General features: G+C 42.6%; 1 protein-coding gene across 1 annotated transcript in view; it reads left to right on the top strand.

Moving 5' to 3' along the window:
- hs6st1a (heparan sulfate 6-O-sulfotransferase 1a) overlaps positions 1-26,958 on the top strand; it is a 77,993-nt gene that overhangs the window by 47,582 nt on the left and 3,453 nt on the right. The window contains exons 2-3 of the mRNA XM_033642617.2: positions 20,015-20,237; positions 24,681-24,929. Coding sequence (XP_033498508.1) covers positions 20,015-20,237; positions 24,681-24,929 — 472 coding nt within the window. The remainder of the gene's footprint in view (positions 1-20,014; positions 20,238-24,680; positions 24,930-26,958) is intronic.

Raw genomic sequence — 26,958 nt, 5'->3', positions numbered from 1 at the left:
TGGACACATACATCCACATCCACATACACTCACACAGTGAAAAACACATGTACTTAGAGGCACACATGCACCACCTTACACACACACACAGACACACACACACACAGACACACACACACACACACATATATATATATATATATATATATATATATATATATATATATATATATATATATATGTATGTATGTATGTATGTATGTATGTGTGTGTATATATATATATATATATATATATGTATGTATATGTATGTATGTATATATGTATATGTATGTATGTATGTATGTATATATATGTATACATACATAAATTATATATATATATATATATATATATATATATATTACGGGATGGGGGCTGAAGAGCTGGAGAGGCTAGATGTCACAGGCCTTATAATAGAGGGATGCCCTCTTAAGCTGCTTCACACCACAGCCCAGAAAATCAAATTGTCATATCAATGAGCAGCTCACCCCTCCAAAAAAAAAAATAAAAATCTCCCTCTCCTCCTCACTTTTCTTTTTCAGCCTCCTCTTCTATCTCTCTCCCTCCTCTTTCCCATGCCTTTCTTGAAAAGCAGGTTTGAAGTTTTGTGGAGGACTGAGCAGGCTTTTCAATTATTTTCGGTGTCATTCGTGATGGTTTAAGAAGGAGAGAAGAGGGAGAGATGAGAGAAAAGGGGGGAATAGAGAGCTGGGAGTAGATGAGAACATGGGCGCAGTCGGAGCAGAGCTGTTTGTGGCGGGCTAAATGGAGATCTAATTCAATTTCGGCTACAACCAAAGGCCAGGTTCTGTAACTAAAAAGCCTGCTTGCATCAAATGCAAACACAACATCTGTTTTTTTTTTTTTTAATCCCTTTTCTTCTTTTCAGCCAGATAGAGATCAGAAAGGGCAGGGACTTTGCTTCCATCCCCAGTCAAACATCTCCTCTAATTTTTGTTAAAAGGTTATTTGATAAGAGCATTCCTCTGTCTTCTCCTCCGCCCTCTATGTTGGATTTTGTGTGGAATTAATGGCCTTTTGAATCTCTGAATGCACAGCAGTCAATATGCACCCAACAGATGGTGCGTGGCTCCACCGCTTTTCTTCTTCCTATGTTTTTTTTTTTTTCACCTCTTGTTTTTTCCTCTCCACTAGCCAGTGACAATTCGCTGCCCAGTGCACGTTAGCTGCATGTTACTCCACGTTTGTTGTAGAGTTTGTTCTGCTCTCTTTCTCTCTCTGTCACAGATGTAGCCTGAAATCACGTCTGTCACACTGGCCTTAATCTCGGGGTTAGCAGCTGACGGTTGATTGTGTGCATGTGTGTTTATGTGCGTGCATGTGTGTGTGGACTGCTGGAGTATGTGTGTTTAATTGATGTAATGTGAAAAAATCAAATAAGCAATTAAGTTTGTCTCTCTGCTTTGGTCACCTGATTGTATAAATGTTAGTTTGTTTGAAGGTGAAGCAGCTGATAATTAAAGGAACTTTTGGACATGTTGGGGAGTATGATTATTGGCTCTCTTGCCAAAAGTTACACGAGACGATTGATAACACTCTCATATCCGTACGCCAAGGGCTGGGCAATATATCGATATTATATCAATATTGTGATACCAGACTAGATATTGTCTTAGATTTTGGTATCATCATATTCTAAATGTTGTCTTTTCCTGATTTTAAAGGGAGCCTTTTGAAGACAGACTGTTCTAGCTGTTCTATTATTTACCTTTACCCACTCAGTCATTATATCAACATTACTGATGATTATTTATCAAAAATCTTGTTGTGTAAATATTTTGTGAAAGCACCAATGGTCAACTACATAATATTGTCGCAGTGTTATTATAACATATCATCACACAGTGCCGAGCACCGATTATTTTAATTCTATAAATGTTAGAGTTGTACCGATACAGTATCGGAAATGCCTCCGATACTACCTAAAATGCGGTATCGGGTATCGACAAGTACAGCCTACGACCAATCCGATACCACGCAATGCCTCACGTCATTATGCATACGTACGCTACAGGCAAATGAAACGGAAACGGAGCAGAGTTTAAAAAGCATTCTACTCTACATAGTACATAGAGTTTTAGAAGTGGAGACATACAACAATTCATATCCATTTTTATTTTACGTGCTGGTATCGGATTGGTACTCGGTATCGGCAGATACCTAAGGTTCAGGGATCGGAATCGGTATCGGGAAGGAAAAAGTGGTATCGGGACATCTCTAATAAATGATTAATATGATGAATACAAATTAAACTTAAGGTAGCCTACTAGAATAATATTATCAATAAACCCTTTTAGGTCCGACGTCACAATGACGCCAGTTTGTTAGCTGGAGCAAAACACGACTTGCCACCACAGTGCTGTAGGCTACATAGGAGTCTTAAAATGTCTTCTTGTTTTGTTTTTGGGAGCCAACTATGGTTAAATGTGATGAGATGAAAGGACTGGATGGAGGTGATCAACAAAAATGCTGAACGTAACGGTACATTCCAGCAGCGTTACGAATTTATGAACAGTCCAGTCTGTGTGAGTATTTCTGAATGCACCACTTGTATCATTTTCCTTCATTGTCTAAAACAAGCCAAAAGAACTAGCAAGCTAGCACCAGCTAATGTCTGTGGAGATTTTTTTTGCCTCCAGCTAAGTCTAACCCACTAAAAAATGTCATACTATATACAAACAGTGAAAGGGTCTGTTACTTTTTCAGTTCACTAGATAAATTTTGCTGCAAAAAAAAAAAAAAAATGGCTGACGTGAGATGATCAGACTGAAAACTTACATATCTTGTTAGGTAAAACAGATGTTGACAAGTTTTCCTTCGGGTACATCATTTAGAGTTGAGAAAAGGTAATATATTGCAATATATTTTATCACAATACTCAGCATATCGCTACATATTTAAAATCGCAAAATATTGTATCGTGACTTAAGTATCGTGATTCCCACGCCTAGGTATTGCGTCAAAATATTGTGATTTTTTTTTCTCCATGTCGCCCAGCCCCTAGGCTCATCTGTGCTCAACTTTAGATTCACATACAGACAGAGATGTATCTAACCTTCTGCCTGTACTCCCTTTATGTCGTCCATATTTGTTCAGGTTTTCTGAAAGCGTACGAATACGGACGAAATGTACCAACAAAAAGCGTGGGGACAGTGTAGCGCATTTCAAGTGGAATATGACCCTAGGACATGACGAAGACATTTTAAAAACGGAGGAACAAAATGAATCAGTAATTAAGTGAGAAAAATTCCCCGTACACATGTCACGATGTACATAATGTCCTCATAGACCATCCATAGACCACAGTTAAAAGGGTACAATATTACGACCTCCTTCACGGTCGCTTTGTTTGTTGTTGTCAGAAACTTTTGACCCTAGCTAGTTCTCTGGTGGCAGTATCTATGCCAACATAAAGGACCCATGGAATTATGTAGGCAGTGACGACTGAATGTACGAAATCTAGTTTTATACATAAATGAGCTTTAAGACCATATCCAGCGGCTGGTTATCTTAGCCTTACATAAAGCCTGTAAACAAGGGTGAACAGCTGGCCTGACTCTGTCCAAAGGTAATAATCAGTCAACCAGAACTCCTAAAGGTCACTAATTAATACACTTTATCTTGTTTGTTTAATCTGTGAATAACGAACGATGTAAAAACTACAAGATGCAGATTTACGGGAGGTTATGTTCTAGACTGTTTCTTCGCTGGGAGCAATAACTCCCTGAGGTCCTTCCTGGTTGACTAGAAACCTCACGGGGACACCCAAGACATAACCCCCCCATAAAAGCACAACTTATCCTTTATGTGCTTCGGTTTTATGGATTAGACAAATGAGATAAAACGTGTTAATTAGTGAGTTTTAGAGGTGCAGATATCGTGATCTTTGGACAGAGCCGGGCGAGCTTCTCTCCCTGTTTTCAGCCTTGATGCTAAGCTAAGCTAACTGGCCCTGGCTGTATATTTAGCTAACAGACACGAGAGTGGTGTAAACTGTTTGAGCGGAATTATTCCTTTCAGAGGAAATTGAGTCTGGTTGAACGGAGCGGAGTAAATGAGGACTGAAGGAAGGATGCCACAGCCTCGCAGCTTATTCGAGGCAAAGCTGGGGCTGTGAGCTTGAGTTACACCGCTAGACAATGGGCTTCTTTCACCCAAACTCACACACACTTAACACAGAGACACACACACACACACACAACACAGAGGCGTCCTGTCTCGAAAAAACTGTTGTTGCTCCTGTTGCACAATATTTGGCTCCTATTATTTCATTATGCCCCCTTCTTCCTGCTCCCCTGCCTCTCCACCCGTTTCTGGTTTTAATTTGCTCGGCTGCTTGTTTGTGTCTGACTGATTGGAGGCTCCGCGTGTGTGTGTGTACGTGTGCGCCGCCCTGTCACATGTATCCAGCCCGCACCGTATGATTGCGTATGATAACAAAGGCTAATTTTAGCTGTGAAATCCCTCCGACATTGTGTGTCTGAGTTGCGGCTGCATAATGAGAGACGAGGCAGGGGGACAAAATCTGGGGAATGTCATCGTTATTCCTTAATTCCCTGGAATTTTCTTTCCCATTTTTTTTTCTTCCCCTCTCTTGCGCTCTCATGCCATTCCTCCCTCCAGGCAGTGCTCATTAGCCCCTTGGCCCTCTCTAAACAGGTGGGGCATGTTTGGCACAGCCCTCCGACATGCAGTCAGGCTTAATTGGGCTTGGAGGACCCCTTACTCACACACACACACACACACACACACACACACACATACATACATGCATCACTCATATGCACCCCCCCTCCCCTCCTCCCCTCCTCTGCCTTCACACTTTTCCCTCCATTCTTAAAGAGCCAATTGTCCGCTTCCTATTCCCCAGGGTGAGGTTGCAGTTCCCGGACCGGAGCGTGTAAATCCAGCCCCAGGCTTGTCTCCAGGACTGACTGACTGACTGGCCTCCTGGCCGCCCCCCCCCCCCCCCTCATCTGCCATCGATAGATAATAACCACCACTCCCCATACAAGCCCCATTGATATGCAGACGTATCCCCCAAATGGCAGTGGGCTTTTTTTGCTTCTTCCACCTCGCCTTTACCTCTCCACCACCTCGCTGTCTTCCTTTCTTGTTGTTCCTCTCCCTCCCTGGCGCTCTCCCAACTCCACTCTTTGTGCTTCTCTGTGTCTTGGTTTGCTTGAGAATTTTTCTAACCTACCTCGGGGATTTTTCCGTCTTTTCTTTTTCAAGGATACCCAGAGATTGAGTGTTATCCTCATGTGACTCCGCTGTTTTGTGTTTGTTTGTGCATCTGCTGAACTTTCTGGGTAAAACCTGAAGCATCACCATACCTAGCCATGTTTGTGTAATTACGGCCACATCATTTCTTTCCCCTTTCCTGGGCAAACACTTGACACCACGTTGAAAGAAAAAAAACCCTTGCCTTGCTTATGCATCCTGTCTTTTTCTCTGCCTCTGTCACACACACACACACACACACACACACACACACACACACACACACACATATACTGTTCTCTGCCGCTACTGGCTCAGCAAAATCTCATTATCCTGTTTATTCATACAAACAAATGCAGACTTTTTTTTTTTTGCACACATATACAGACGTAGCACCGGCGAGAGCGGAGTGAAAGAAACAAGCACAAGTGTGTGTATGTGTGCGTTGTCGGGGTTGCACAGGGCAGGTGGGGAGGTTTGAATGTTAACTGCCTTATCACTCCAATTTCACACTCTCGCCTCCAGTCACACACACACACAAACACAATGCACACGCACAGAAACACCCTGTTGCCTCCAGTCTCGTATGTGACGACTGATTAACGGGGGAAACGGGGGGGGGGGGTCTCGCACACACACACAGACACACACATACACACACTTGCGCTTGCACTAATCCCAGCCAGAGGGGAGGTTTGAGTGTGTTAATGAGTGTGTGCGGCTGCTTCTGTAATGGGGCCACCTGTCTGCTCATTAGCCTCGTTACCCAGCCTTTTAATTGCCCCCAAACTCTGCATCATGTCTCCTCCACCTCCTCCTTCTCTTCTTCTTCCTCCTCCTTCCTCACACTTGGTGATTTCTCCTCATCGTGTTAAGTGAACTGTTGGGACATATCAATAATCTGACATCATCATACAGCAAGGGTTATGTCATACCATGCAGGTGTGTGTGACTGTGTGTGTGTGCGTGTGTGTGTGTGTGTGCGTGGTGGGATTGGGTGGAGTAATGCGAGTGCAGCATGTCCATATGTCAGCGTATTAGCAAAGTGATTGCTTTGACCTCGGTATCAGGAGGGATATGAATATGACGCAGGGTGGAGGGGAATTTGTACATGCACACACACTTTCAGGGGACACACTCACACACAGGGCTATCAGGTTGATTTGTGTTACCTTGAACAACCCGAAGCTCCACCTCCCATTTCTCTCATTCCCTGGCTCACATTCCCGCTCCTTTACGGCTGCATGATTATGAAAAAGGAGTGTGATTACTGTATTTTTCTTACTACTGTGTTCACACTTCTAATCACGATTATTTGTCTCAGCTTCAGGAAGCTATAGCAGATTGTTTTATTGGATTTTTTTTGCATACATTATCACTTTATTTGTCTCAGCGCAGTTTGTTAAAGTTGCTGGGAGCACTTCTTTTTTTTCACACTCCCAGTCTTAGCACTCCTACTGTGGTCCTTATGTACAAAAAATCAGTTAATAATCACTTCTTTATTACTTTGGGCCGTGGCTACAACCCAAAGGCAAACTTGGCAAAGAGGGTGATGAAATTTCTTCTCTATTGTTGAGCCAATCTATTCTGCTGCTCAAACTTTAACCTTTGTTTCGGTCACATGATGGGAATTAAATATAGCAAGAGATTAGGAGGATCAAATTGTCTGTCAGTTTATGTAATCTTCCACAGTGAAATGGATCAGAATCATGCAGTATTTGACAGGAGTGTCTGATTTTGCTCAATCCAGCAAACCAGTACCTGACAGACACATTTATAGGTGTGTTTACATGGACACTAATATTCTACTAATAGTTGGAATAATAGTCCAATCAGAATAAGGGTGCTTTCAGACCTAGAGTCCGCTAGAGTCTGCTAGAGTCCTCTTGCTTCAATGTGTAATGTGACTGCAGTTGGTTCGGATCGAGGTCGGAACATGTTCTCACCACAAACAAATCGCACCAGACTTCGTTTGTAACCAGACCGAGACCACCTCTTCAAGAAGGTCTTGGCATATCAGACTTTTAGGGCAGTGGTTCCCAATTGGTTGGTTGCGGGTCCATTCAGAATGCCCCACAAGTGACTCGCGAATGTGTCAGTTTTGCAAAAAACAAACTTTTATTTGAAGTACAGTGAATTTCTTGCACAGAGCTTTTTTCTTAAGTGCTGTTTCCTGCTGTAGAGTGAGAAAGTAACAGATAGCTACTTGACAGAGACAGCAACTAGCTCGACAACATGGCCAAACACAAGGATGATGCTGAATGTATTGAATTGTGAGAACCTTGAACCAGTGACTATGGAGAAATCTGGACCCTGTGGCTGGACCAGTTGGGTACCACTGATTTAGGGGACATTGAAAAATTCTAACTTCTACCAATAGTCTGCATGTGAGGTGTTACAGAAAACAACCTGGGTTACACTTAAATTACTTACCATTAAATTGTATTAACAGGTGGAGGCATTTCTTCTCCTTCTGCTGAATGAATGGAATTCTCTCAATAAGGTTGTAAAAAATGTCTTCATCTTCCTCTGTCTTATTTCTGGCAGATTAGATGCTTTACAGCTGGTGGACCTACTTTGCAAAAGTCAAAAAAGTTATATTCTGATAAAAAGCTTCAAGGCATGTAAACGCGCATCTTATCAGATCACTTTATTTAGCGTCCATGTGAACGGTTCAGCTGGTGATTTCAGTCAAATTAAAGAAATATTCTACATGTAACTGTGGCTAATGTTGTTTATCATACTAATACAAACATCAGAAATGAAAAGCAAACTATTAGTGAACGCTATTTCTATTGGAACTAGAAGAATCAACTACAAATGAATCAGCACATACCTTCAGTATCATTTAAGTCATTTTACCAAGAAAAAAATACCAAACACACTCACGATTTGATGCTTTTCTTGATCATATATGATTGTAAAGTGAAAATTTTGGATATCGGACTGTTGGACAGATAAAACAGGCAATTTGGAGAATTTAACTGTGGGTTTGTACAATATTCTAATATTTTACAGCCAAAACAATTAATCGATTAATCAAGAAAACAAACAGCAGAGTAATCGATAATGAAAGTAATAAAAATTGCAGCCCTAGAGAAAATATTATACAGGAGTGTCTGTTTTTCTCCACATCTAGCAAATTTAATAACTGCCAAATTAAAGTACTTAATCACATCCATGCAGAAATTGAAATAGAAATTCAATAAAAATCCAATAAAGCAGTCATGTTCATTAATTTGAGCACATTCAGAGACGTTACCGGAGCAGGAACCTTGGTATGAATGTTATTGCGAAACTCTCAGTTGACAGTTGGAAAAATGTCAATGGCAGTGTCGTCATATCACCCAATACTCTCAGGGAAACATAACTTTAAATTGTGAAAACATGAAAAATGATGTGTGATTACTTGTGCAGTGCTTCCTGTCCCCCACCCATCTTGCCAAATCCATCTTATTTTCTACACATGTCTTCCTTCCCCCCTCTCCGTCTGTGTCAGACAGCTCTCTGGGCTGTTGCCAGTCAAGTTACATGAGAGAACAGGCGGCAGTACATTCCTGCTGAACATAGCTTTGCACTCAGGGGATTCCCTCCCCTGTTTCTCTCTCTCTCTGCCCTCTTTTTGTTTTTGTCCATTCCTGTACTGTAACGTCCAACTTGAGCCGTCAGCTACACTTTCATCCGAGGCATTCTTCTCCTTGTTTGTGTCTTTTCTTTGTTGGGTAATCACGGAAGGGATGCAAGGTTTTGTTTTTTGCTTTTTTTGTGTGTGTGCTGAAATGCAGCAAGCCATGCGTTATTTTGCACTCATGGCATAAGCTAAGTGTTCACACGCTCCTTTAGTTACGGTCGCACGGCAACTCTCATTTGCATTGCCAACTTGCTTTTTTTGTAAAGAGCACCTTGCATGCTGAGAGCAGCTCGCCTGAATACTCTGACATTATCTGCACGGGGCCTGAAACATTCTCAGTGTCTCTCTGGGACGGCTCTGGAAGGCTGAAGAGATCGTCCTGTACACAGCCACCCTAAGAGGCCTCCACTTTTGGTCCTAACTAGAATTTACAAACAGTCAACTGGATGCTTTTTAAATCCAAACCTGGCGCTATTAGTTTCCAAACAATCTTTGGTTTCAGCTTCTCAAATGTGAGAAGTTTCATAGTCTTATACAACAATCAGCCAAAACATTCAAACCACTGACAGATGAATGAATAACATTGATCATGTCATTACAATGCAAAGTTCTGCTGCAACACCTTTGGTCCTGGCATTCATGTGGATTCCTCTTTATGCACTCCACCCATGTAAACGTTGTTATAGATGAAGTACCCCGACTGATTTCAACAGTACCCCCAATGGCAGTAGCCCCTCAGCATGGCAATGCACCATGCCACACCACAAAAACTACTCAGGAATTGTCCAAGGAACATGACAAAGAGCTTAAGGCATCGACCTAGCTTTCAAATTCCCCAGATCCCAATCTGATCGAGCATCTGTGGGACAAACCGGTACCCCAGAGGTCTTTTGTCCAGGCCTCAACAGGTCAGAGCCAAGTCCGATTTACGGTGGAGCCTCTGACCTGGTGAGTCATGGAGACAGGACCTCTGGGGTCCTTTGTTGTCTGGCACCAAGGCGTTGTCGACGGATCCTTTGAATCCTGTGGGTTGTGAGGAAAGGTACCGGCATGCCCAGTGGATGTTCGATCACATTGGAATCTGGGGAATTTGGAGGCCACCAGAGAAAGACCTTTTTCATACAGCCACATATTTTTACGTCTGACTGGGTGAATTAATCTTTCGTTGCAACCAAACCAGAGTTGGTGGTTGTTGGAGCTTTGAAAAGACGAACTGAGACAGGTTTTGTGAGTTTTATTTTATTTCTGTTGACTTTGAAGGAAGTGTGTTTTACGATGGTAAAATTACCGTTACCTAAAATGGAGTTTGGCAGCTTTGGCAACTGCGATTTCTGAGCTGTGTTTGGTTAAACAAAAAGGAACTTGCTATTTAAACAGAGGGGTCTGCCTCTGTAGAGATTCTTTCCATAAATTGTCAGACACTTGTCAGAATAGCACTTTCAGTGGATGTGACTGATGGTGCGAACATGCCTCGAATGTCCACACTGCAGCTTGTTTGGCTGCTGCCGCCTGCTGCGCTCTCGCTTAACACTGGACCAAATTTAAAAATTGTTGTCTCCATTAGTTACTCAGACACAAAAACAAAGGAAGGTTGAAAAATACCGAACTTACCCTTTATGGTCTTGACTGTTCATTAAACAAAACAAGACCTTTACCCACAGGAGGATGAGCTTTGAGCAATGGTGATAGCTTTTTCACTATTTTCTGGTGTTTCATAAGCAATTATTCGATTAATCAAGACAATAATCTGCAGATTAATAGATAAATGAAAATGTTATTTGCAGCGGTATCTTAATCATAATCACACACAACGCTGTTTGAGCCCATTAAAAAAGGATTTCTACATTAAGATAGACTGGAACAGCCTTCATCCAGGCATACATTATTAATGGTTGTAACATTTCACATCTTGTATGTTGGCAGTTGCTTTTTATAAGTTGTATCTGCTGACTTGTTGGAATGACTGGCAGCAACTATTTATTCTTTTCATCCTTGATTAATATGCCTCTTTTTTTTAATTAATAATTGATTAATCATTTTCAATGTCAAGAAACAAAAACTGAATCTTCTCTGAAACCAGGGGGAAGTCTTCAAAGTTAGTTAACAAAGTTGTTGCATGCTTTGTGATTAGAGCTGAAACAATTCTTTCAACAGGAAAAATATTCAGTAACCACTTTGATCTTTTATTAATGGTTTCAGTCAACATTCCCAGACTCCAGTTTCTTTAAAGGGATGATTTGCTGCTTTTAAATATCTTTGAATTTTGAACTTTAAGTCGGACAAAACAAGCATTTTGAAGATATGACTTTTATTTCAGGGAAACTGTGATGAGTTTGATAGATAAATAGATAATAAAATAATAATTATTCGTAGCCCTAGTTATGATCACTGTATATGATTTTATGAAAAGTACACTAACTTGTACCAGTCCCATTTCTGGGCCACATCAGCACACAGCGTATCAAATTGCATCCAAAAGTCTGCAAATCTGAGTCAGGATGTTATGATATATAGAAAATGTGAACACTTGCGATGGAAAATACTCAGAAACCATAACTTCTTGGCACTGTCTTGCTTCTCTTTGCCGAGAGAGAACAAAGAATTTCCACAAGTTCCCTCATATTGAACCACAATCTCCTGGATGTCTACTTCACTCCAGCGTGGCCCCTCCGTGTCCCCTCTTTCCAACACTGTCGCCACTGTCTCCTCTGTTACTCTCTGTTTTTTCACTCCGTCTCTCGTACGTCTTCTGTGTTTAAAGTCCAAACTACCAAGGCAGCCTGTCTGAATCCTGAGGCTGTTATTGATCGACTAACAAAGAGGGAGAGAAAGAGACAGAGGAGCGGTACGGGGAGGGGAGAGTGAGCCAGGGCAGGCATAGAAGACGCCTCGAGAGCTTGTCTGAACCAGAGGGTCTATTTCTGTCTGTCTCAATGCGTCATTATTGGACAGAAGACACCCAGGACACACGGGATGAGATGACGAATGGCGAGCGGAGGAGAGGAGAACAGGAGTAGGAGGGAGGGCGAAGGGGTGAAGTTTAGTCTCGAGAGGTCACCGTTGATTCGGTGCGGCAGACAGAGGGATTGAGATGGAGACGAGGCATTTCCAGTCCATAGCCTGAAGCCTGTCAGCTCACAACCGTGTCTGATTGTTGACCGTCTAATACATCTCCTACATGACAATTGTTTTAGGGCAGAGTGTGTGTGTGTGTGCGTGCGTGTGTGAGCGAGCAATCAAGTGTCCAAATGATGACGCATCCTACCGCTAAAAGGGAACAGAAGGAATCAGGAAAAGTCTATTGAGATTCAAGTCCTGACATGTCGCTTCTCACTCTCCCTTCTCTAACACACACACACACACACACACACACACGCACACACAAACACTCTGACATGGTTGATATCATCTGTATTTACAGCCAGCACATTCCATGGGACCATTCCTTTGAAAGCTAAGGGAGTGGAGGCACAGGCCGGGGTTTCCAGGGTTTTCCCTGGAAGTTAAACTACACTAACAGCAACACACACAGATATACTCTCAAGAGAAGGGTTGGGTCAGGAATAGATGTCATCAAATCTGATTCAGATTCTACAAATCGATTCTGGTATGTATAAAATCTCAGGTTTTGACTGACACCTTATTATTTAAGAAAAGAAAACCACTGAAAAAACAGCATGTTTTAGGGAGGTGGACATCAGAAACCCTGCAGCTGCTGTAGCCTGATAGTCAGACTAAATTGCTGTTTCGTCTCACTTCATGTATTCAGTCTGACATTGTGTTCATAGTTCATAGCCTTTCTCTTTTTTGCCCCAACCAACCAGGAGCGAGTATCCTTTCCGTCCCACCAATGCCATTTCCATTTTCACGTTGACACGGCTACAAGGTCCAGTTAACTTAATGTTTTTCACACTGATTTAACAAACTATAGATTTAGGAGAAAGTTGGCTCACAGCAACTTCTACAGCTGTGTCAGTTAGAGGTGGGCGATATGGCCACAATCTTGTAATTTAATGGTAATGGTATGCACCATAATACAGTACTTGTTCTGTTAATTCAATTAGCAATTGGCTTAAAATAACCAAACCAAACAATACTTCATCACATTTCATTCTTTTCTTCTTTTATTTGGAACTCCCATGCAAACAGCTGTCTCACATAAAACAACACCTGAGTTAAAAATAAAAGTGTGACAGATCTCTGTATTTACAACTTCACTCTCATCCTTCATGTCTGCACCAATCACTATTGCGAAGCTGCTGGGTTGGTGAGAATCATTAAAATCTTGCGACAGTCACACAAGAATCCAGGCCCGACTAGCCCCATGGGAAAATTTTCTTTTCCTAGGAAAGCAAAGGTATGACCTGCCCTACTCTCGCTCTGACTGGCAGGTATTTGTTGCCTTTGTCGGCTGGGTTGGTTAGGTTTAGGCGAGGGAGGTTGGACTGGTTAGGGTGAGAATGTCAGGGTGAGTCAATGAGTCATGCCTTCTTTAGAAAAAAAAATCCACCTCCTGCAGTAGAAATGATATTACCAAATCTCCATCATATTGCCCAACCTTTACCTTAGTCACTTCCTGTCTCCATTTTTTTCCTCTATTTTTGGGTGTGTTCTGCTATTTGTCACCACCAAACACTTTAAGTATGGTACCTTTGGAACCAAAAGTACCCTTCAGACATGGCACCTAGACCCTAGCGTTTCCAATGCAAACAGTACTCTTAAATATGGGCGGGGTTGTTGTCACTCACTGCTTCGTTCAGCACTCACTGTATTTCCTTCTTTATCAGTCTGCACCTCGTTTATCGTCCACAGAGTGAGGTTGCACGCCGGCATTTTCAGAACAGTTTTGAGTGAGAGTCTTTCTCCATGGGTAGTTAAAAATAGCAGGTTTCATTTTATAGTTACAGTTCACAGTGGTTACATGAGCCTCAAAACCAGCCACAACTCAGCCCTGAGCAGAGTGACCGTCCTCTATTGACCTATCAGACTGCAGTTTTCACAGCTCCACCTTTTAGTACCAGATCTGTGTGCTAGGTACCCCAACAGAGGGGGGACCAAAAATGGGGATGGTACAGAACATTTCCATTGGTACCATCCACAACTTTTCACAGTGGAAACGTAAAAAAAAAGCTTATGAACTGAACCGTACTGTTTGGTGGAAACGGGGCGAAAAACTAAGTAGGTGACATACCCATTCCTCCTCACACTCTGACTGGTCAACTGTTTCTTTAAATGGTGAAAACAGCCATTGACGGGCTTAGTCACTGAACAAATCAGAGACTAAACATGCTGCAGTTGAGTGCCTTGACTACAGCTACACTTTCACTGCTCCCTCTCTGTCTTTTGTGAAGCCAGACACTACTTTTGTTTATTGTGATAAACAGCATATATGTGTGTTCACAGCAATGTAGACGAAAGTACAAAAGGCTAAACTTTGTTTTCAAGAGTCAGTAAGTTAAATCAAGGATAAAAATTCTGACAAACAAGTCAAAACCGACAGATGTTTACTCTATTATGATGTCAATCAGAGGGAGGCCACAGATCATGACATTTAAGATAAAATGAATGTTAAATTTTTGACAATCCTCTCGTCTTAGGAATTTATACCAATTCAGAGCTGGTTCTCGATGCCAAACACTAGACCCCATCAGAAACAGTGTGAAATATCACTGGTGATGGATTGCTGGCATCCGACAGTGATTTATTAAACCAGGCCATGACACACACAGACATCCCGCCACTGATCTTAAATCTTATTCTCTCTATCTGTGTTTGAATCCAGTTATCTGTTCTGCCAAACGCTTTTTAATTCCGGAGCTCTTTGTTAGCTCTTTGCATCAGTGTGTGTTTGAACTTTCACTTCTTCAGGTCTCCGTACGTCTGTGGCGTGACATTTTTTCCTTCTCCTTTTTACTCTTAAGCTGTTTGAGTTCAGGTTCATTTTTAGAGGCGGCAAAGAGCAGTGTTGTTGAGCGGATCTGGTTTCAACAAACATCCGTGAACTATTAATAAATCATGGCTGCTCTACGCAGTGGGATACTGTTGGCGTCACCATGTTTGTGTGTCTGGGTGCGTAAATCATACTATGAGCCATAACCTTATATTTAAACAAGGCTTCTTAACTTTTTCTCACTCCCTTGAGAGAAAAAAGGATAAAAGACTTTGTGTCTCCTGTGTATTGCAGCCACAAACCACCTCCAGTATTTCTTCTGCTCCTGTTGCTCTTGTTGCATCCCTGTCATACAGAGAAAGCTTTCAGAGACACTCTTAATCTGCGTGAAACCCTAACTATAAAAGATAACCCAAGCATGTGAAATTGTAGACCTAACCCCTAGTTAATCATTCTCCTGTTTTTTCATCTCTCAACAACAACTCTAAAAAAGCGATTCAAATCTCAGCATTCCTCAATTTGTGGTGCACCCTCCAGGACGTTACTCAAGGGCTCTGCTTTGAGAGTTTAACAAAACCAACTCCTAGAAGGAAGAACACATTGTAATCAGGCAGAGACACACCTTCGGGGGGAGGTGAGAATAAGAGATGGGCTGAAAGAGGAGAAGCGACAGAAGGGGAAAGATTTAAACAGAAAGGGAAGGGGAGGTTAAACAGAGAAGGTGGAGGATGTACAAGTGGTGATTTGTGACCCACAGGAAACAGGCAAAGGGCTCATTTTCCCCGGGCTCTGAGGGCCCATAACAGGCCCAGGCACTGTGTGTTTCCTCCTGATAACGCTCACATGTTCTCACTTGTGTACTTAACCAATATGGATTTTTTTGAGGGCCAAAACTGGTCAATTTGGGGGTTGAAGCTGCTGATGTTTAAGTATATTTTCCTTTGTGTATAATCATCTGAAAATAAGAATCATAGTGTTTTTGTTACCTTAGAATGAGCCGTTCATATCTACATAGGGAGTGGGTCCTCGTCAACACAGATCACATGTTTCTACTTTGGCCTAGAACAGACAAACTAAATGCTGGCTCCAGACGGGGCCATTGCCGTTTTTACATTTTGGGTCGTCCATCGTACTTAGCAGCCCCTGCATGACTTGAAACTGCTTTATGCACTTTAAATCACCGGGCCCATTTGTTTTGGAGAGAAGAGACCTCTGCGGATGATTCAGCTCCTGGTAAAAACCTACTGAACGTCTGGATCAGAAATAAGGCGAGCACACTTTTGCGGGTGTTAGGTTAATGACCTGTCTGCGACATGCCAAACAACACTGATTTGTAACGTGAAGCTGCTTTTTTCAGTATTTTTATGGGTTTAAATCACCAGTTCCATTTGTTTTAAAAGAGGAAGAGACCTCTGCGGATAATTTGGCTCCTGGTAAAAATTTCCTGAACATCTGGATCACAAGTTATTAAAGAAAAAAGGTGAGCACAGCTTAGCAGGTGCAGGGTTAGCAAGCCTGTCTTTATTCAGTGTTTTAACCAGTTTAAATCATCATGTCTGTGTGTTTTGGTGAGGCAAGAGACCTCAGCTCCCGGTTAAAACTTCCTGAACGTGGATCAGAAATAAGGCGAGCACACATTTGCAGGTGCTAGGTTAGTGGCCCATCTCTAGCATGCCAAACAGCATTGGAGAAGCAGCTTTATTCAGTGTTTTCACAGGTTTTAAACACGAGGTCCTTTTGTTTTGGAGAGTAAGAGACCTCTGTGGATCATTCAGCTCCTGGTAAAAACCTCCTGAAAAATGAACACAGAGGGAATTCTAACCAGGAGACATTGCAGCTGGTTTTAATCTGCAATCCTTGCTGCTAGATGCCACTAAATCTCCCTAAATCTAAATGGCACACTGAACCTTTAAATGTGACCATTGTTACACCAAATATGGTGAAGATTTCTAAATATTCAGTGTTTCCTTTGATAACTGCATTTTGGCAACGTGGAAAACCCTTACAGGTGAACACAGATGTGCGTACATGGTAGAGATGGTGAGAAAAGATGGGTAGAAAGTCAAAGTCTTGTAAAAGATGTGATCCAAATAGAGAATGAATGATAGCATGATGTGTTTTCCTTTTGTCTCCGTGCTTTCTTTGCCTTTAGTCAGCCAGACAGGTACTGCTCTCCATCCTGCTCTCACAGCCTCAGTTTTGAATTCAGCTACAGTGATGGGGATAAAAAAGAAGTGAGAGATAAAAGACAAAACTGTCCTTGTTCAGTCCGAATCCCACAGCGGTTCAGATAATAGCTTCATCACACCTCTCCCTGCCAAACGCTCGCTTTTTTATCAGCCTACTCTAAACACCATCGATCTGATAGGATAAATCTCGCAGATTAGTTGACATGTTTGACACCTGATAAATGCAGTTTAGAGTGTTTTTTTTTTTTTTGTGCGAGGGCGTTGGGGGTTTCCTTCCATTTGATAACAAAAATCAAAGGCGTACAGGGGGGAAAGTTTGTGAAAAATGTATCACACGTAAATGCAGTCTGCAAGAGGGGCCCCGTCAGACTGCCGCTGCCTGACTGCAAATACCTGCACTCAGCCGGAGGATGATGGGCTAAAATCTCGACGGTGAGAAATTGAGCACCGCGTATTAGCTTTGAACTTAATTTGACAAGCGCACGTATGCCTCAACTATAAGCAATATCACCTGTGAGGGGAGGGGAGGAAAAAAAGTGCTGTCGCCTCAGAGGCCCAGGGAGCGCGTGTGAGAAAGTGTGTTAAAGGGAGTGGACTTGCTGGTGAGGGAGTAAATGTGTGTGTGTGTGGGTTGAAACATCATTACCTAGGGATCTGAGCACACGGCCAGACATCATTAGACTTTAAGGCGAGAAAGTCTCCATGGCACCAGTTTTGCAGTCTGCCTGACCCAGCAGACACGACAGGCAGGCATGCCGTTTAAGATCATTTATTTGGGTTTGCATGTATGCCCGTGAATGTGTGTGTGAATGTGTGTGTTACTGTGTGTGTGTTTGCGTGCATGTTATTTATTTATTTTCCCTGGTAATATGCCTGAGCCTTCATTATAGCTGGAGCCATAACTTTGATAAATCACTTGGGCTCGGGGCCCTCACTGCTTTCACAGTATTAGAAAACTAATTGAAATTCTCTTCCGCCCCCTCCTTTCTCTCTCTTTCTCTCTCCTTCTCTTTCTTTCTCCCCCTTTCTTTTTTCTCTCTTTCTGTTTTTCGCCCTCTCCCTCGATCTCTCCTCCAGTCTCTGTTGCGAGGGCCAAACAGTGCCGTGTTTTTTCAGTAGAATAGAAGCCAAGAGGGGGAAAATGTCATCACTGATTTAATAGGCATAGTCTTACTCAGAAACACACACAGCAGGCTCACACACACTTGCACACAAACACACACTGCACTCTAGGGAGTGTTAGGAATCCTGATAATGTCATCATAGGAATCTCCATAATGCACCCCGGTCTCCTGCAGGCTCCAGTTCGACTGTGCGCCTCTCCTCTCCTCTGCTTTTGATTAGATCGGGGGGGATGAGATTTTCGGTTTAGGTTGATGGGATTTAGAGTTTAGATACTTGTTTCTATGGCCGTGATCCCCCCACTGTCCCGGGATTGAGGGTCTGTTTGGTTCGTTGCCTGGGATCTGCCAGCTGCCACTGGATTTAGGGTTTAGTCGTTTTCATTGTCCGTGATCCCCCTGCTGCTACTTGATTTGTTTCATTTGTGGGGATCTCTCCGTGCTGCAGCTAAATTCAGGGTGTGGTTGTTTTGTTGCGCAGGATCTCCCCCGATGAAATTTGTTTTGGGGTCGGTTTGTTTTATTGTCCAGGATGTGCTTGGCGCTGCTGGATTTAGAGTTTTTCATTGTGCATCTTTCAGCTGTTGCTAGATTTAGGAGGGTTTAGTTGTTTTGTTGTCCGGGATCTCCCTGTTGCCACCGGCTGAATTTCCAGGGAGGGGGTTTTAGCTACTTCTTTTTAATATCCAGACACTGCTGCTGTTTGTGTGACACTTGGGGCTTTGTGTCCACCCAGCAACCTCCTCCTCTCTCACTGGGTGAGCTTTGTAGTGTGGAGCCAAAGATTTAGCGATGGAAGCACAGAGTCTGTGTGGATATGTGAGGCGGCTTGTGTGTGGACCGGCGATTTTTCGTGGAGTCCTGTCAGCACACAAAATTCTCTCTGCAAACATTCCTCTGACGTGATGCAAGCCCAGGAGAGGAGGGCAGCGTGTGTGCCTGTGTGTATTTTCGACCGGCAGCGTGTGCGTCTGTTGCCCAGACAAATCCATACCATCGCTGCCAGACACACTGCAGGCAGGCGCATAGCCACTCACAGACGCACGCACACAAGTTGCATGTGTGCGTGGTTAATGAGGATGTGTTGATTGATTAGTCTGCAGTAATTAGCTGGAGTGTGAAGGCCTGGAAAGGTCTCCGCTCTGGTGGGAGTGTCCCCTCTGGAGAGACATTGAACTGTGCTATGCACCATTACATTACACACACACACACCACAAAAACAGTCCCATCCATATCTCAGATGCGGGATGAGTCATCTCTCGGAGGCAGACCTAATACTTGTGCGAGAGGAAGGATGTATGTGTGTGTGTGTGTGTTGGAGTCTGAGACATAAGGATGTTTGCAGCGCCGAGATGTGCGTCGCAGAGTGAGATGTGCTTGTGCCAGCAGTTTCTTTTCCTGCACTGTGTGGCCCAAACGCCGACCTGATCCACTCGCCTGACAAATTGACTCCCTCCCTCACCTCCTCCGCCCCCTCATTTGTACTTTGACTTCCTATCAGCTGACCAGATTCTCTTTTGTGCATCACAGCGCTGCTTCTAGTAAATGCAAATAATATGGTATTAAGTGTGGCAACCTCAGTCCGTAGCCTTCCTCCTGCTTCCTCAGACTTCTGTGGATGCAGTGCAAGCGTTGTAAACAGTGCCACCACATGGGCGACTGGAGAATTACACATGGTGTCTTTGAATGAATTATCAACACACTTTTTGCTTCTAACTCCTCTTATCTGCTTCATCTAAACAATCAGGAAATGACTCAGTCCCAAAGGAAAACAAATTAAAAAGGCAATGAAATTAACTAACACATTAGCTTGTTTTTACAGGTTGTTTTGCTGCTGCTTTTATTGATTGATCAAGCTTATGTCAAAGGGAGAATTCTGTGTAAGTGAGGCAATCATTTGTTAATGTAAATCCTCTCTTTCTCCTCTTTCTTCTGCTCCTTTTTTCCCTCCTAACAGGAAGTTCTACTACATCACCCTGCTGAGGGACCCGGTGTCTCGATATCTCAGCGAGTGGCGGCACGTGCAGCGGGGAGCCACGTGGAAAACCTCCCTGCACATGTGCGATGGACGGACCCCAACGCCCGAGGAGCTGCCCTCCTGCTACGAGGGCTCTGACTGGTCGGGGTGCACCCTGCAGCAGTTCATGGACTGTCCTTACAACCTGGCCAACAACAGACAGGTAGGACAGAAAACGACCACACCAGCAACTGTGATACAGAACAATAAAAACTCCATACTATGAGTCTGAACAGTTGGGATGTGTTGCAGGGTTGTCACGTTTATAGTCCTCAGAGCTGAAGCCGTTGCAGTCGTGTAAAACAATGTGACAGAGAAGGCCACAAATCCTCAGTCATTCCACTTTGCTGTTGGGCTTCTCTGGGCCCTTTGTGCACAGACTCTGTTTTACTGCAAACACTGTAAAGAGCAGCTGATTTCAGTCTTGATGCTGCCATTTATCACCGCTGCCTAGCTAACCTGCATCTCTGCACCTGACCCCACTTCCCTCCTCTCTGCTGGGCTGTTTTGTTCATCTAAATGATTATAGCACCGACATTTTCAGCTAGTGTCATAAATCCAAGACCACCCAGCATTGTTGCCTCACAGCAAGAGGGTGGGGGGTTCGAACCCAGGGTGGGGGAGCCCTTCTGTGTGGTGTTGGCATGTTCTCCCTGTGTCAGTGTTTGTTTTCTCAGGGTACTCCAGCTTCCTCCCACAGTCCAAAGACATGCAAGTTAACTGGTGACTCTAAATTGTCCGTAGGTGTGAATGTGAGTGTGAATGGTTGTCTGTCTCTATGTGTCAGCCCTGTAATAGTCTGGTGACCTGTCCAGGGTGCACCCCGCCTCTCACCCAATGTCAGCTGGGATAGGCTCCAGCTCCAGTTAAGGAATATGAATGAATGAATGAATGAATGAACAAGCGGTGAATTTGCACACCAGAAACCAAAATAAAGTGTATATGTAGATGCTGATTCTTAAAAGGAAAGTCACGTACCAACACCTTGTCGACTGCCATTGGTCTGTTGGCAAATAAGACGACATTTACTGGACATTTACTGATGGCAGTGGTCAATGTTTGGCTCGAGATTAGTGGGCCACAAACTTAAAGTAATGAGCAGGTACAAGAAGAAGACAATGACTGTTGGGCAAATGGGCTCTGTGATCTCACTGTTAGCTGACAAGATGGCAGGTTAGCAGCCGGCGTCCTGAATCGAAAACATGTTTAGGAGAAACAGAGATCTTCGGAGGGGCGCCATCAGAACAAAGGACGCAGTAAACTCATTATGGTTGTGTCAGAGAACACACCCTATTGTTTCCCTGATAATGCCACATTGTGTTAGGCCATGTTAAAATCAGCAGAGCTGGTTAACGTTAGCTGTTAGCAGCCGGTGGCCGCAACTGACAGCTCTGATGACCGATTCACCGCAATTCCAACATATATGAGTGGCACACACGTCAGCGCGCTCTCTCTGTCTCTCGCTCACACACACTGACACACACACACACACCACACACACACAGTCTGGAGTTCACCTGCTGGTCATAAACACCTCAAATTCACACCTTCTTTTCTGATGGCTTTTTCAGTCTCCCACCTAAACGTGTTGGCCAGCTTATCTCACCTGAGCCGCAGGCTGTTATTACTCAGGATCCCATGACTTATAAATGTGGCGCGCACACACACACACACACACACACACACACAGATACAAATACACACACACACTTGAGACATCCTAGTGTACTCTTGTGAATCCACATCAGTATGCAGTCCCTGCTCCTGTACTGTAACACAGCAGCTCCAGAATGCACTCAGTGATAAAGTGATGTCTCAGTTTGGAACAAATTCCCCCAAATCGAAGCTGCTTTAGTTTATTAGGTTCAGTGCTGGATCAAGGGATCTGAAGGAAAGTGGTTCATGATACTGAGATATGAAAAGGTACTCACATAATGTAAGGATTTTAATCTATGAATTGTAAAAGTAAGAAGACAAACATCCGTGAGGGCATTTACATGGACATGAGGAACCTGTTTCTAGTTGGGTTCTTGGAGTATCCTGTTTATGTGTTTGAGCATGTAAACACTTTATTCAGTTTATGATAAACCCAAATATGTTAGCTGGAGTGTTTGTACAGAAACCAGGATGTCTAGGGGGAATATGAATAACCCAATCTCTCTGTGCTCATGTAAAAGCCATATCATGAATATGATCATAACTGGGATCAGCCTCATAAACGGGATATTTACACCCATGTAATCACGCTCAATAATCCCTTCCCAAACCTCAAAGTGATGAAACATTTACTTCTTACTATTTGAACAGTCTACTCTTGCAGGGTGTCTGCAGGTCCTTAAAGTCTTAAAATGTCTTAAATCAAGTTTTCTTAATATAAGGCCTAAAAAGGCCTGAAGTTGTCTTAAATTCAGATTTGATGGGTCTTAAATATTTTCAGTCACATTACAGCGGAAATGTCTCCAGCCTGACAGACCCAATGACTGTTTACAATCATTGGACAGACCGAAAAATTGCTATAATAAATTGCATTTATGACAGAGCTGAGATTTTCTTTTCTTTTTACATTAAACACATCAAACTTAGGGCCAATCCCAATGCTCTTCCCTTGACCTTACCCCTTGGTTTCAAGTGCACCCGCCAGATAGATTCCCCTCACCGACGAGGGGGTAGTGTTGAGGGGTAGGGAATTTTACCTACGAATTGGGACGCCACTTCATGCAAATTAGCATAACAGACGTGTTCACTTACGTCACACATATCGTAGACATAGGCTTCTTACACAGATATTCATGTCGGCTACATCACAAATTAGCGATTTTCAAGCATTCATATTCTAACTCAACGCTTACAGATAATGCATATGTAGAAACATAACACATTCAGGCATATTTTGGAATTTTTGCATGCTTATTTGCGAAAATAGTCCTTAAATTGTGCGATGGCTTTCTCATGGAGGCTGCCATCTTCCTGGAAAACTTGCCTGGCTGGATAGTTTCGCAATGCATCCTGGGAAATTCAATCTTCCCCTCAGTTGAGATGGGTTCCTAAGTGTGTATCGCACAGCCCTTCAAATTAAGTGTGGATTTTAAGGGCTGAAAAGCACTTCCCTAAAGTTTGGTTGAGACGGACCCTTAGACTCAACCAGTCATTGTCATTTTTCCTTACTGTTCATTTTGAGCTGACATCAGTGTGTTTACTTGGAAAGAGTACGTACACGTGTGTCTCACACACACACACACACACACACACACACACACTCATATATGTATAGTGTGTATTTCCATTGCAGGTTTCATCTAAAATGTCATATAATGTGGTATTAAAAAGGTCTCCAAAAGTCTTAAATTTAACTTGGTTTATATCTGAAGACATTGTCTTGATTTTGCTGTTGATCCTCACTATAATGTACTGCACTGTGAACTGCATTTTGTGTATGAAAGATGATTTATGAGTAAGTAAATTATGAGTTAAAGTGCCATTTTCTAATTATTCTGTCTGCCAAAAACAAATAAAGTTACATAAAATAAGGGAGAAGCAGTATTTTAACGTACTATTTTATTTGATAAGTAATTTGTGGAGAGCTGCAATTCTTAATCAATCGGTTATTTAGTCTATGGACAGAAAATTAATCTGCAACTAGTTCTGATAATTTATCAGTCCTTTTAGTCATACTTGACTTTTTGGTTCCAGCTTCTCAAATGTGACTTAATTTCAGACTTTAGATGTAATTTTTGAGAGTGGATGGAATACCTTAAGGTTTTAAACTGTGTAACAATATTGATCTGACTCAATATATCAATTCAGTGATCAACAATCAGTGCATTAATATATATCGTCATCTTTAAGATTCACCTTTATTTTAAAATTCCCATGGCACATCTTTATCTTTCCTAAACATTTGAACAGTGGTAGCAGCCCAGAGCCAGGTAGACCGTGCCAAGCTGCCAAGAAAAGCAGACAATTAGAATATTACTGATATGGTCTTGTATCAATCACGGACCCCTGGACTGAATCAAATTGTAATCATATAGTGGCAGACTTTGTGATATCAGCAAATATATTGTTTTCAAAGACTTGATTTTATATTGTATCAAGATTAAACTTGTGATTTACTCCTCTATTAATCAGACAAAACAAGCAAATTGAGGACATAACCGTGGTCTCTGAGAATATGTAAATGCATTTATTTTATTTTTTTTTTGCTATTATTTAACGTTTCATAGACAAAACAACAAATCAAGAAAACAATCAGCAAAATAATTTATAATGACTAGTTGCAGCACTGGTGAAATGATTAATTAGTCATCACTTCATTTTCTGTTCTTTTGTCAAGTAGTCAACAAACAATGTCAACTTAATTCAGCTTCAGTGTCACAGACACAAATGTTTATTCATAAATTATACTTAATATATTTGTGAAAACTGTCTCTCTTGACTGTACAACTAAAGCAGAAAGGGAAGCAGAAACTCACCGAACTGATTTTGACATTGAGTTTTAAACACAAATCCTTAAATTAAAGGCAGATTCTTTATCACTATTGTCCACACAAACATCCACCAATTTCTCTAACTTTCTCTCCTTCACTTCTTGTTCCTCTGGCTACAGGTTCGTATGTTGGCAGACCTGAGCCTCGTCGGCTGCTACAACATGTCCACGGTTCCAGAGAAGAAGAGGGCCCAGCTCCTCCTGGAGTCGGCCAAGAAGAACCTACGAGACATGGCCTTCTTCGGTCTGACGGAGTACCAGAGGAAAACCCAGTTCCTGTTTGAGCGAACCTTCAGGTTGCGCTTCATCAGACCTTTCATGCAGTACAACAGCACCCGAGCTGCAGGGGTGGACCTGGACAATGCTACGGTTAGTGCTGCTGCTCGGTTATATTTAGAAATCTAGTTCTGTAGAGGGGCAGGAAACATCGATCAGGAAATGACAGATTAGAAGAGACATAAAAGGAAGTTAGTTGAGGAAATTAACTAAGTACAATTATGAGGTACTTTTACTTTACTTGAGATTTACCTTTTTATGCTACTTTGTATTATTCAGGGGGAAATATTGTACTTTGTAGTCCACTATATTTATTTACTAGAAAGTGTACATAGTTAGTAAACCAGCAGTTCCAGTTCTTTCCAGCTCCTGGCCTCTTACAAAAAAGGTTGAGCACCAGGTACTTTTGTCCTAGACTGGGAACCAGTAGGACTGTCTCGCCCCGTTTCCACTGAACACTTTTGGTATGGTACCTTTGGATCCAAAAGTAACCCTTCAGACATGGTACCTAGACCCTAGCATTTCTACTGCAAACAGTACTCTCAAATGTGGGCTGGGTTGTTGTCACTCACTGCTCCGTCCAGCACTCACTGTATTTCCTTATAGAAGGAACATCTGCACCTAATTTATCGTCCACAGAACGAGGCTGCTCGCCGACATATTCTGAACAAAACAGAACAGGCTGCAGTGAGAGTCTCTCTCCATGGGATATTTAAAAATAGCAGGTTTGTGCATTTAGTCCTTCTGAGGCAAGCTCAGGGGTTTAGTGTTGCTGGAGTCCACAGGAACTACGCTCCATGACACTTTTTTTTCCCTCCCAGTGGGGATTAGAATATATGCCGACCACATAATCCAGTCATAAAAAGTTTGAAGATCCACTCATCACTAAGTGTAGATCAGAACAGAGCCATCTGCTGTGCCGAGAGTTATTTAGACTACGTCAACGTCTGGGGTTTAGAGTCCACCTGAAACAACGGTTTTGGATCAGACTCGGCCGAACTAGCAGATGGTGAGACAATTTGAAGAGTGGGCTTGTTGTTGAGGAGGATTCCCAGAACATCACTGGTATTGTTGAGTGAGCTCCTTCATCCCGAGGGGAATCAACGATGATGAAAAGGTAGCCTGTACACTTTACTACCTTTGTGGCGAGGGAGACTGAGGAAGACAGCGTTTGGTGTTGTTTTTGCGTTCTAGTGTGGACAGAGATATTTTGTACAACGAAGGTAGTGTGGACAGATTTTTCTTTTAGCAAACGGGTAAAAATTTGTTTTAAAAATATCTTTATACATCTAAAGGGGACCTAAATTATGCACAAGTACTTCTGTTATGACCAGCATCTCTCTCAAGCATGGCAGTTGTAGCACAGTCACCTGCAGACAGAAAAACAAACCAAATATTTGGGAAAGAAGTGAGAAGAATCTGAGAAAAGAAATGGAAGAATAGAAAATGAGACAAAAGAAAAGAACAGAGAGGAAACACAGTGGTCTTATATTGCTGTGAAATGAGTTGGGAAGACTGTCACCGTTAAAAGAAACCGCAGCTTCAAACACGTTCTTCACACTTTGATTGGTCCAGTATGGGAGGCTCAATTCCACCTCTCCCACCAAAAACCCCTCCAGTACACAGCAGACTGATTCATATATCAAAACCAGTTGAAAGGGTAGAAAATAAAATATGCCCCTCTGACAGCGGCTGTGGAAAGGTGGGCTGATGATTATTATCAGAGAAAGGAGAAAATGCCATGTGGTGGAAGTCTGACAGGTGGGGGGGAGGCTGTGTGTGGCATTCTGAGTGAAAATTTGTTTTTAAAAGCAGCTTACAAATTAAATACTTCCAGAGGCACTGCGTGAAATTGTGACAGGATTTAATTATTTTTTTAAAAAGTCAAATAATTACATCAGCGGGTGAGTATTTACTTTACACTCTCCTAAAAAGCTGCCGAAAGCCCACTTAGATCCCAGTGAGTCATGATTGAAACTGGGTTCTAAATTACGGGACGGCTGCTCTCTGATACACCAAGTCTTTGTTTTGACGACTTGAGCTCCGCGCCGTCTTCCTGGCTTTGTGCCGGTGTCCCCCTGCGCCGCCGATCAAACATCTCTAATTTTTCGAACACTGATGC

This window comes from Epinephelus lanceolatus, chromosome 15 (assembly GCF_041903045.1).
Source record: "Epinephelus lanceolatus isolate andai-2023 chromosome 15, ASM4190304v1, whole genome shotgun sequence".
NCBI classification, from domain to species: domain Eukaryota; kingdom Metazoa; phylum Chordata; class Actinopteri; order Perciformes; family Serranidae; genus Epinephelus; species Epinephelus lanceolatus.
This window is presented reverse-complemented; position numbering and strand designations above follow the sequence as displayed.